At 39.0% G+C, this 13,037-nt stretch overlaps 1 protein-coding gene across 2 annotated transcripts in view; it reads left to right on the forward strand.

Annotated features, from left to right (window-relative positions):
• NCKAP1 (NCK associated protein 1) overlaps positions 1–13,037 on the forward strand; it is an 87,818-nt gene that overhangs the window by 9,929 nt on the left and 64,852 nt on the right. For both annotated transcript variants that reach the window (XM_054970565.1, XM_054970566.1), the window contains exon 2: positions 7,710–7,820. In XM_054970565.1, coding sequence (XP_054826540.1) covers positions 7,710–7,820 — 111 coding nt within the window. The remainder of the gene's footprint in view (positions 1–7,709; positions 7,821–13,037) is intronic.

Genomic DNA, 13,037 nt, shown 5'->3' on the forward strand with positions numbered 1-13,037 from the left:
TGGAGCAATGGGGAAATATGGGACAAGGGGGTTGAAATTTACATTAAGCGCTAGTGTTAAGGAGAATTTCTATAAGATGATGTATTGTTGATATATGACCCCTGAAAAATTGGCTAGAATGTACAAGGATGCCTCAAATGTATGTTGGAAATGTACTAAACAATAAGGTGTGACATTTTATCATATGTGGTGGGCATGTAAGAAAGCAAAGAGTTTCTGGTTGCAGATACAATCATCGATTCAGAGGATTTTGAAGATCAAAATCCAGTTGAAACCAGAGACTTTTCTGTTGGGAATGACGAATAGCTAGTTGAAAAGCAGTTTTGGAACTTTGTTTCTATATTTGATTTTGGCAGCAAGAGTATTGTATACACAAAAATGGAAAACTCCCAACATTGCCTACAATGGAGGAACGGAGGATAAAAGTTTTGGAGTCTGCGTCAATGGCAAAACTTACTTCACTGATTCGAGAAAAGACATTAACTACATTTGTGGCTGAACGAAAACCGTTTATAGACATTTTACATGAAATAGATAATAATGACTTGATGATATCTGGATTTATGGATTAAGAAACATGAACAATAGAAAAAAGAGGGCTCTTATGTTTAACACAGAATAAGTGAGACTTTGAAAACTATATATATTTGTTGCGGAAAAAATTGGAACTCCATTTGTAGTTTAGTTTTAGTCATTTCCTTCCCCTGTCTTTTTAAACTGTACTTTCCTTTATTAGTATTAGTTTTCTGTCTAGTTTGTTACTGTATGTGTCATTAGAATGCTGTGTTTTTAATATTTTAGGTTTATTGTTTTTTGTTTATACCTTTTATGTGTACCGTTTACCATTTAAATAAAGAAAATAAAGTGTGAAAAAACCCACCAACAAAAGCAGCAGCAATATAGAGTCTGAGAAATTTGGTAATCGTGTATCATAGAGTGATTCTTCGGAGATGCTTAGAAATCGGAGAGGCTGTAGCTCAGTGGTAGAGTACATATTTTAAATGCAGATGGTCTCAACCTCACTCCCTAAGAATCTCTATTAAAAAGCATAGGAGGACTTGAAGGACCTGCTGAAGATATTGGACAGCCACTACTAGGCCAAACAGACAACAATATGGAGCGTAGATAAGAAAGGTAACATCATATATTCCAGGAGAAAGTGATGTGTAACAATATTTAGTGGGTGAGGCTGCCTTATTAGAAGAATGCATTGGAAAGCTTAAAGGTTGGTAGAAGTGTATAGGTATCTTACTGAGTAACACCTGTCTAAGTCCATTGAAGTCAGTTGGTTTAGAAGGATACAGTTCTGCATTGTGAAGTTTGTTTTGATTCATATAGAGCGGTTTATGTAAATAGTTGCCACAGGTTTCAAGAATACCTGTGCAGAAGCTTAGAGTCACAGTGGCATATCTCAGAAAATTGTTACAAGAAAAGGAATTGTGATTGTATTACCTAAAAAGGCTCTTCTCTTCTGCCCCTTTATATGCTTGTGTGTGTTGAAGAAACTTGTTTCTGTTCCTTAAATAATCAAGCAGGTTTCACTGGACAGGGAGCTATATCTGCAGCTACATTTTTATATACAAATACTAGAGAGAAGGATATACCTTGCAATCTTATACTTAGAAAACAGTGGGTTATGTTATGAAAAGCATGTGATGTGGTAGAGTTGGAGCCCTTTCTAGTAAGCTGTTCACATTATCTGGCCATTATTTTTAAATGACTGCAGAAGTGATATTAATAAACCTCCACCCAAAAGATTTTATCCATATTTTTCAAAGTCTTCCTTCTCAGTATCATTGACAGTTGTGAGTTTCTGCAGATGTATTGTCTCGGTAAGAATCTCATCCATGTTTTCTTTGCATGTAGGAAGCTAGCATCTCAAGAAGGGGTGGGGGCTTTAACCCTTCTCCCCGATGTGCTCTCCGTCTACAATTTTGATCTGGAAAGTATTCAGACATTTGATCTTTCCCCCTTATATTCTGAAGTTGTACACTTCAGAGAGAATTATACCTATCTGGTTTTGCTAAACATTTGTCTCTTAATGGGTAGATAAACCTGCTACAGCCAAGCTACGTGTCTACCATGGAGACTCATAGCCATATTGTAACTGTTGGTTTTGCAGCAATGATTCCACCATGTTTTTCACAATTTATGAGAGTGTTGATGAATGGTAAAATACTGGAATACAATAGTAGCCAGTATTTCAACTGGCATAGGATATATGATTGCTTGTACACGAGAATTGTTGTTAAATTATGTTGTAGATATTCTGTCTTCTCTTCAAGAACTGGTTCTGTATGCAGTAGGAATTGCTCATATTGTCTGTGCCAGATATTGGAAGAAAAACTCCCAAGTAAAAAAGGCGTGGTTAGAGAAATTAAAAATTAATTTTACATGATCAAACTGACATCTTACTTTAAAAGAAAAACTTTAAAAAATTGATGTCTGCACGCCAGTGGCAAATCAGATGGATAACTAATTTTGATTTATGTGAAATACTTGAAGGAAGTGATTAAGCTAACTATTTATACTTTGCTTTTCTCACTGAATTGTGAGTAAACATATTTGCAGCTTCTTGGTCTCATTGAACTCTGTTGGATATTTTATGTGGGTAATCATGTTGGTCTGCAGTAGAACAGCAGGATTTGAGTCCAGTAGCACCTTAGAGACCAACAAGATTTTCAGGGTGTAAACTTTCGAGCGTCAGAGCTCTCTTCAGACATGAGTAGGAATGGAACCTTTATATTCCAGTAAAAGGTGGATGAGGTGTTATAAGGGAGGGTATCAAAATGAAAAGATACAAGCTGTGTTGTACCTCGTTGGTCTCCAAAGTGCCACTGGACTCAAATCCTGGTGCTCTGTTGCATATGTTTGTCAGTGTGTAAAATAAAATTAAAAAAATTAAAAGGAAAAAAGTGCCAGAGGATCCCAATTTGGATTGGGTCCACAGCACAGGGGGAGGAGAGATACCTGCCTTCCCACCATGACAAGGCAACTAATGCCTCCCCCAGCACTGTTTTGGCTTCAGGAAATGGTACATTAGGGGGCATGGAGGGCAGAAGCCATGGCAATAGAGATGGGCATGAACCGGAAAAAAAATGAACCATGTGGTTCGTGGTTCATCGCATTTCACGAACCACAAACTTTCACAAACCTGCCCTGGTTCACGAACCGGTTCGTTTGGTTCGTGAAAACATCACATCCAGGTCAGCAGAAGGCCACTTCCAGGACAGCAGAAGGCCACTTCCAGGGCAGCAGAAAGCAGGGTGGATTTGATTTAAATCAAACTGATTTAAATCACTAGTGAGTAAGGCTTGATTTAAATCATAGTTTTCTACATAAAGACTGATTCGGGCCACCAGGCCTTGCATTTCTTTGTTGCAGTGTTTGCATTTTGCACGCATGCCTGCCTTACCGATAGGTAAAGGGACTTCATTAAAGTATTTCCAAACTGGGTCTCTTTTACGGCCTGCTGCCATTATAGGGTTTTTCCTCCAAGGAAAGAATGTGATAAACCTCAGGTCATACACACAAAAGATCCAAAGACTTGTGCAGTATTGTGCTCAAAAAGTTTCACTTTCATTTTGTACTGCTCGCCCCTCCCTCCTCACACTTAGTTTCTTCTTGTGCAGATCTATTCCACTCCAAACAATCAGAAAAATATTGTTTCTATTCACTAAACTTCTTGAAACTTAGCACTGGAGGGGTTGATTCTGTCTTCATAGGTTTGTAGAACAATAGGATTAAGGTCTTTTTCTCAACTCTGTTCATGTTATAACATTTTTGCTGTGAAGAAGAGGCATGTGATCTCTGCTGAGCTGACACAAATTCAGTTTTGAGAACTGCAAAACCAAGCAACTGTGATAATATCTTGTAGGCAGAGAAACTGCCCAATGATCTTACAAAAACCTCTGGAAGAGCATGACATTGTGAATGGATTAATGGAATTTATTTACCAAAAAAAATTAAACATATACAGCCTTATTCTACATAATTAAAAACTAATCTTTATTTCATGATGGAATAACCTTTGGATGGTAATATATTTTCCTCAAAAAGCATTTTATTTAAAAAAAATCCGATTTAAATTTAAAAAATCCGATTTAAATAAAAAAAAATCTGATTTTTTTTTTGATTTTTTAAAAAAAATCATTGATTTTTATCCACCCTGGCAGAAAGTCTGCAGGAAGTCCATCCCCTGTTGCCTAGGAAATTGATTGATCAGCGCCAGGCTGTCTGGAGTGATGAACCAGCCTAAAGTTCATGGCAGCTCGTCAGAAATGGGCTCTGACGAACTGCTGGTTCACAAACCACAAAATGGACCGGTTCGTCACGAACTTTGGTTCACATTTCAGTTCGTGCCCATCTCTATATGGCAGATTTGTGTATTTTAACATGTTATATGTCCCTTGGATCTATATTGAAAATGTAGCCAGAAATAGGAGATGACTTGTTATCCAGAAACAGTTCCAGCATAGTGGAATCTAGGTCTTGGGATGCTTTTAAAGGTGATATGGTCTTCTAATTTGCTGTTTTTTAATTAAATAGTCACTGTATATTTTTTGCCATGGTAGAGGTGAAAATTTGTTAAACAATGACTTGAGTTTTCAGAAACTTGCATGGAGTCATCGTAGGCTTCGATTCTTTTTTCCTCTGGAAGTATGAACAATATATTTAGCGTGAAGATTGAATGGTGAAACTTCTTTTCACACATCCTCAGTTATTATTTTGATGCTGTTTTTAGCAAATATAATGAGAAGCACGGACATACAAATAGTTTCATCTACTTCAGAGGTTCAGTAGGACTAACTTTTAATTTTAATTTTTAAAAAGGGAGGGGTGAGAAACTGTTCTAGAACTTTTGTAAATTAAGTGATTTGAGCTCCCTAGGAAGAGCTAGTTTCCGATGACTTTTAATTATGCCGAGTTAAATGGGCATCAAATGTTTATCTGCTTCTAATTCTGAAGATGGCAGACACAAAGTGACTGCTGTCTCCAGCATTCGAAGTAAATAAACACCTGAAAGCAGATTAGACCAGAGAAACACGGCGAGTGAGTCACAGCCAAGAATGTTGCACGAACAGGAATACAAATGAAATTGCGTTAAAGTTATATTTCTGCTTATCTGAATTTTAATCCTGCCCTTCCTTCAGGGGGCACATGGTTCTACCCTCCTTTAATTTTATTTTCACAGCCCTGTGAGGTAGGTTATGCCAAAATAGTTTGAGTGGCCCAAGGTCACCCATTGAGCTTCATGGCCCACTGGGGATTTGAGCCGACATCTCCATAGTATTAGTCTGAGATTCTAACTGCTATACCACTCTGGCCGTATTAGGGTTGCCAACCTCCAGGTGGGGCCTGGAAATCTCCTGGGATTACAGCTGCTTTCCAGATGACAGAGCTCAGTTCCCCAGGAGGAAATGAAGAGTAGCGCCCATAAGCATTATACCGTGCTGAAGTCTGCTCCCTAAACCCTGCCCTCTTAAGCTTTACCCCAGAATCTCCAGGGATATCCCAGCTTGGAGATCGCAGCTCTAAGCTGTATTCTACTTGCTGCGGTCTTCTGCTTTTCTCCACGTTTACTGGTGCATGTATCATTACTGTAATGTGATGAAAAATAATAGGTTGCCTAAGAGTACTAGTCAGCATATTCTGTATTTTAAGAAAACCAGACACGCTGATTAGCTGTTCAGAAAAAGGTGCTTGAATACAGAGATCTTTGTAAAGTTTCTAGTCTTATAGCAAACTGTAAAGTCAGCCTTAGAATTATACTATAATGACTTTTTTTTTTAATTCTTGGCTACCGTTTCTATTTCAGGTATGTAACATTTCACTGACAGTTGCTCTGCAGTCCCGAAAGTTGCATGTGCTGTCTGCTGTTTATGCCTTTCCTTACACCCTGCCCCTTTGGCTCAGATTATTTGGGGAACTGACGTGATGCAATGTGTTTTACTCACCATATGATTGCTACTATATGTAGTAGCAGTAGAGCCTGTTAGAATTTTCACTGTCCACTAGAAATAATAGTTGACTGTATTAAAATTTAGTTTTAACTTTGCTGAATATATTAGTTTGTATTTCTGAACATCATGCTTGTGGGAATTCAAGGAACCTTTGTTTATGTGTAATCTTCTCTCTTTTTGTTACAATGCTTCCCCAGCAAGGACAAGTATGGAAGGTTTGCAAAGCTTTTTCACACCTTCCCTCTGCCCGCTTTCCGATCAGTTTCATGGTCCATGATTTCTGTCTCTATAATCCACAAAGCAGCTGTAGAAAAGTCGATAAATCACCATCTTGGTTTTTCACTTATTTTGTGTAGAAATGCATAGCATGTTACAGTTTGCATGCAACACACATTCTCTATCCAGGGAGAATTTTCTACTTAAGAAGAGAAACTGGCACAGGAATAAAATCGTTGCACCATATACCTCTGAGTGGAGATTTCTGGTGTTACATAACACCTACAACAGTTCAGCCCTGTTTTCAGCCCATGTTTGCCAGAGTTAAAAGCTTCACACTTCTCTTTGAAGTTTCACTAGCTACCAGAGATTACTGTTTTCTTAGGTCCTAGATTTATATTTTCTAAATCCTGTAACGGCTGATTTGGACTGTAATGTCATTTAACAGATTTCATTGGAGATCACTCTAATGTTGATAAGTTCTCCCATCTGGATTAACGCAGAGATGCGTAACATTTAATCTGGGGCCAGGCACGTTTCAACTGGGCCACCAGCTTTTGACACAGACACTTTAATGGCAAGATTCCAGTATTTGGATTCTTGTCCCAAAGCAAATGTGGCAAAGCAGGCAATTCTGTTCAGAAGGCCTAGGAGCTAAGCTGATATGAAAACAGCGTGTGGCAATTCGGCTATTTTGCCTCTAAAATGGCTGTGTAACTTGTACCAGCAGGAATTAGATTCTCCCCCACAAAGATCGCAGAGCAATGAGAGTGGACACACAGTGTAGCAGACTTGATTTCTGTGAGGAATATAATTGTAAGGCTGTGGTCTGTTTGTAGGCCTGAGTATAATGAATATGGTTCTGAGGTCAAAACAAATTATACCTAAACGATTATTTGGTAACATACAGAGTTCTACCTCAGTGGAACATTTGAACTTGAGTTTTCTTTAGAAGGAGGGTGTATGGGTTGTTTAATGTCCCCGAGAGAAATTACAGAGAAACCATGATAACTACCAGTTGCTTGGTTCTTTTCTTCAGAAGATACACTAATATTATAACATCTCCAGCACTCTCCTCTTGAGGTAAGACCGTAGAGTTGTCTGACAGTTCATTAGCTTCACTAGTACATGGTGGGCATTAAAGGCAAACCTGTCTACTTTACATGTTGAGTAGAAATATCTTCTTTTGAGACTGAACGTCCCCCTTCCCTGCTGTTCTGCACTAACTGCTTTGCAACTTGCACACATTTTTTCCAGTAGGAGCATCTGTGTACTGTCTCCCATTGCGTAGTCCAGCTCTGACAATCCCTACTCATTTTTCACTTGAAAGCTGAAGAAATCTTCCTAATTTCTGACTGCAGATTATTTTAAAATTATATGTATATAAAATCTATAAAATAAAACAATCTGTAATACGTATATATAATTTAAAAATAATCTGTATGTGTGTGTGTGTGTGTGTGTATATATATACACACGTATATATTTAGTGAGAATTTTTTTTTAATTTTTTAAAATTTTCTTCCTTAGGCATGTGGAGACCCAAAAGCAAAACCATCCTACCTTATTGACAAAAATCTAGAATCAGCTGTTAAATTCATTGTCAGAAAATTTCCAGCTGTCGAAACACGCAACAATAATGTAAGTAATGAAACAATTTATGTAAATATTTGAGTGCGTTAAATAATTGTTCAAGGCAGTACTTCTGTTGCATCTAAATATGGATCCCTGTTCTCGGAACACAATATTGAATTTCACTGGTAGAATCTAAGTGAAACGATGATCGTACACCAGAAACAAAAGAATTTTGAGCGGCGAGTGTTACATAGTTTCAGTTTTTCCATTGATGCTGAAATGATAGAAGAAACTTCTTGCATCCGGTGTTGCATTACTTCAGAACTCTTGTTAAGGACCAGCAGCACAGTCCAGTTTGGAACATGAGCGTACTGTGCAGTGCGTGATTGTGTCTCCAGAAGCAAGTTTGCAGCACCGTCATTTGCTAGATGTTGAGTAGCAGGTGGAAAGTTGATTTGAATGTGAAAATGTATGCAAAGGCTATATCGTGCAGTGAATCAGTATTGCAGACTGACCATTATTAGCAGACATTTTTAGAATCACTCTTCAGTGGTGGGTCATTTAATGTAGCTTTAGTGGAAAGCTTGACATGAAGTGGGGTTCTAGGGTAGATCTGTTTCCTTGGTCACTGCTAAACTACTTCTGTTATTTTGTCGAAGGCTTTCACGGCCGGAGAACGATGGCTGTGGATTTTCCAGGCTGTATAGCCGTGGTCTCCCAAGACCACGGGTATACAGCCCGGAAAATCCACAACCATACTTCTGTTATTCCTTGAATGGGTGCTACCGAGTCCTTGATCGGGCTACTTAGCATGGGGACGTTCTTAATTCGGACCTGTCCCAAGATGCTTTCTTGGCATACCTCAGGCCATCTCCAGCCTGTTTGTTTGGGAGGAATGTTGCGGGGTCAGCATTTTGAAAATGTAAGATGCTGCATATCTTTGCTGATAGATGAAAGTGGCTGCTTTCTAGGAAATAGTTGCAGATATGCTGACCGGGGCGGCTCCCGGTTTCGATGATTTTCTAAACTGAAGGAGTTGCCATTTTGGTGAGGCTGCAGTTCCCCTTAAGAAGACTGTAGCAAGGGCACGCCTTAAATTTTCCTTTTTGTCTCTAGTTTGTGTTTCCGATCCCTTTGTGTCGTGTTGCGTGCTCTTTATTACATTGGGCACAAAGCATTTTAAGAATGTTTATAACTGTAGCTGAATTCTCATGCTGCAGAAAGCCCATTGAACCATTGATTCATTTGAGCTGTAGTGCTGGAGGAGTTTTGCGGATACCACAGATGGCCAAAATGACAAATATGTGGGTTCTAGATCATATCAAGCCTGAATTCCACCTAGAAGCTAAAATGACAAAACTGAGGCTAGCCTAGTTTGGTCACATCATGAGAAGGCAAGACTCTGATAAAGAAACAATGCTAGAAAAAGTGGAAGGCAGTAGGAAGAGAGGAGGACACAAAACAAGATGGCTTGGCTCAGTAAAGGAAACCACATCCTCTAGTGTGCAAGATCTGAGCAAGACTGTTAATGATAGGACTTGAGAGCACTTAACACAGGCACACAGAAAGCGCAGTGTAAACTGGCTGTTTATAGTTGAAAATTGAGAAGAGCAGCAAGATTTAGGTCCAGCAGCACCTTAAAGACCAACTAGATTTCCAGGCTATGAGCTTTTTAGGGTCAGAGCTTTTCTTCTCAGAGGTAGAAAGGGGACACAAGTAATAGGCGTGCATATTCCTTGCATGGCACAATTTGCACGAGTGCCTGAGAATTCCAAGTTCCAACACAATTAATACGCTTCATTTATTTATGAGCGTTTGTCCTTTTTGGTGCTCTCTCTTCTTTGGTTTACAGTAAAATCGTAAGCAGAGTTACTCCAGTCTAATCCCATTGTACTAACTGAAATCCTAAACAGAGTTACTCCAGTCTAAGTCCATTGATTTCAATGGAGTCTATGGGCTTAGATGAGAGTAACTCTGCTTAGGATTGCACTGATGGTGTTTTACTTCAGCATTCTCAATTGCACCAACAGATACATTTAAAAAAACGTTGGTTAAAAAACTTGAAAATAACCTGCATATCCAGTCTTACTCATCTTGTGCTTATAATTTTGAAGCCCCAATGCCGTCCCAAAGGGATGCAGTCTATACGTTTTAGACATAAAAATGTAATTTTAGTAGTGGCCTTTTGGTTATTTACCTTTGAATTTCTAAGCAGATAGGTATTGTCGCCATTTTTTCTTCGTATATTAGCATTTTCATGTTAATAAACTCCATGAAATAAATATTTGTATGATAGTTTCAGCAGGGTGGAATTCCTTTAAGGGAAGTTTTGATAAACAATGTCATAGGGTATATAAGTGCACATTTGCAACTATTTAAGACCAGCAGAAATCCAATACAGAGCTGAAGAAATGCTGAACAGAGCGTAAGCAAGTCTCTAACAAATGGCAGGAACTTCCACTACACAGAGACTTCTTGATATCGAATTACAAAGTGAAGCTTTGTTGCCCAAGAACTTCATATGTCTAAAATCCAGCCCCAGTTTTACTGCTGCTCCTTCCCTTTCCAGCATCACTCATGAGCCTTACTGATGGGCGTTCTCCAGAGCCCGATTTGAGGCACTTCCTTCTGCCGTATTGCAGGGTAAATTGGCTCGTGTGCCAATGCATGACCAACATGGTGGAAATATTTGTATGATAGTTTCATAGTATGATAGGATCGTATGTACAGCAACAGACAGTGCATAGCAGCGATGTCTGTAGTCCATCTCTCTTTACTGATGCATCTTTTTGAGACCCCTTCCTTGCAATGCAGCCCTCCTGTCTGAGTAAAAAACACAACAACAGTTGGGTTATTACAATTTAAATTTACCCTTAAACTGGCAGACCATTTTCTTTCGGAAGCTTCAGAAGCGTACAGAAAAACCTTTCCGCTTCCAGGTAGGTTCAGCAACTACAAAAGAACTTCGTTATGGAGCAGAGATGAAAGCAGCTTTCTCTTTGGTATCCTTGGTAGAAAGATGGTGGTGGGAACTACATTACAGGATCAGGCACTAACTGCAGTTATAAATCCAGAATCTCATTTTCAGACATCTGCCAGAAGCTGCCTTTCTGTCAGCTGTCACTTTATTGTTATCAGGGGTGACTAGACCTTTTTTTGCCTTTTCTCATCATAAACTAAAAGACTGTTTCAACAGGAATCCTATTTCCAGATAAGATTTGGAGACCCACTCCTCTGATGAAAATTAATATCCTTTAATAGAATTGCCTTAAATAACTGAGGCAGTCAGTCTGTTGCAGTAGGAAACATGCCTTTCCTCCTCGTTAGGATGGAGTCACCCAGAAACTTTGTTGCTTGTTTGGCTAGAAATGAGCAAACATTCTTGCAGTGGATGTCAGGGAGAACCGTGATTGGTAACAGAAGAAGATTACTTGGGGGTGAAAAGTGGGACCGTTTAGTTTTCATTGCTGTTACAGCTGTCAGCACACATATGTCTTCAAATCATTGCCGTAAATCTCAACGTCTGATCTTCTGGTGTTAAAAAAAGTCTTGTTTTCAGTTTAAAAATGGTAAGGAAAAGTAACAGTTCTTTAAAAAAAGTTATACTACCTTTTCAGTTAATTTTTATGATTGTGTGTGTCTCAGTGTCACACATTTTATTTGTACTTTGCATTTTGGTGGCTAAAAAGTTATGAGAATATTTCTGAGTCAAGTTAATCTTGATAAAGCCTAGAGCAAATGGCTTGCATTGTCATTGTGGCCGAGGAAATGTTTCTCTGGCCTTCCTATATTGTTCCATGCTGTTTGCTATGCTGCGTTTTGACTTTTAAAAGCATTTTTCCATATTTCTGTTAGAAGAATAGATCTTCTCCTTAGCGGTTCATAATGTTTACCATTAATCTCTTCTGTTGCTGCTTTTTAATGCAAAACCTGGTACGATGGGTTAGGAATTCACTTGCTGGTGTTTGGTCGGTGATGAATGAATGAAATCCTGCCCTCAAGTCTTACTTGACTTAAGGCAACCCCTTGTGGGGGTTTCAAGGCAAGAGACTTAACAGAGGTGGTTTGCCATTACCAGCCTCTGCAACCCTGGTCTTTGTTGATGATACCAGGATAATTATGTCTGTGTCTTGACTTGAATTATACTCCTGTTAAAGACAGTGAGGATAACATCTTTAGCTGTTTTTGGACTTTTAAAACATGTTAAGGCTGCTAGGGATAGATATTGGAATTGCAGTAGCGGGCTCTGCCATCAGTCTTTGTGCCTGTTCCTTTGGAGGCCTGAAAAGAAATGTACAGGTCTCCAATCCCATGGAAAGAGTCCTACAGACATATAAGTATATGCACATAGTTTCTGTGGCGGTGGTGGAGAGTGCCCTCAAGTCATAATTGACTTATGGTGACCCCTGGTGGGCTTTCCATGGCAAGAGACTATCAGAGGTGGTTTGCCATTGCCTGCCTCTGCAACCCTGGTCTTTGTTGGAGGTGTCCCATCCAATTATTAACCAAGGCCAACTCTGCTTAGCTTCTGAGATCTGACGAGATCAGGTTTGCCTGGGCTATCGGGTCAGGGCACATTGCTTCTGTACTGACCTTCAGATGAATGAGTAAGGATTGGAAGCACAGATATTGTATGCCTGAGTCTGTTGAATATCAGTGCTTCTTCCTTTCATTATAATAATACAAGTCACACCTTCAAAAAAATTAAAGCTAGAAAGTTACAACTTTAGGAAGTGACTGAAGAGGAATATGTTTGGCTGAAAACTTTGAGTATAGTGCTAAAAATTCTCTAAGGTTAACATCAGTTTCCTGCAAGGTATAGAGACTGCTTCTACAGAAGTAAAGTTAGAAAAGAGTCCAGTAGCACCTTTAAGACTAACCAACTTTACTGTAGCATAAGCTTTTGAGAATCACAGTTCTCTTCGTCCCTCCATGCATCTGACGAAGAGAACTGTGATTCTCGGAAGCTTATGCTACAGTAAATTTGGTTAGTCTTAAAGGTGCTACTGGACTCTTTTCTATTTTTGCTACTACAGACTAACACGGCTAACTCCTCTAGAAGTAAAGTTGCAGTTGTTCCTATTTGCAAGAGAAACAATTACAATGTGGGATAAGTGAGGATAAAATATTGCAGGGGGAAGGTGAATATCAGCTAAATGGCCAACGATTAGTTCAGGAATAAACAGTTCAAGAGTTTTCTGTCTGTAGGATCTTACGGATTCAGTAAAGTATCAGTTTCCTTATTAAAGAAATGCATCTATTTACTGTATCCTTCTTACCTAT

Source organism: Eublepharis macularius, chromosome 2, assembly GCF_028583425.1.
Source record: "Eublepharis macularius isolate TG4126 chromosome 2, MPM_Emac_v1.0, whole genome shotgun sequence".
Classification (NCBI taxonomy): domain Eukaryota; kingdom Metazoa; phylum Chordata; class Lepidosauria; order Squamata; family Eublepharidae; genus Eublepharis; species Eublepharis macularius.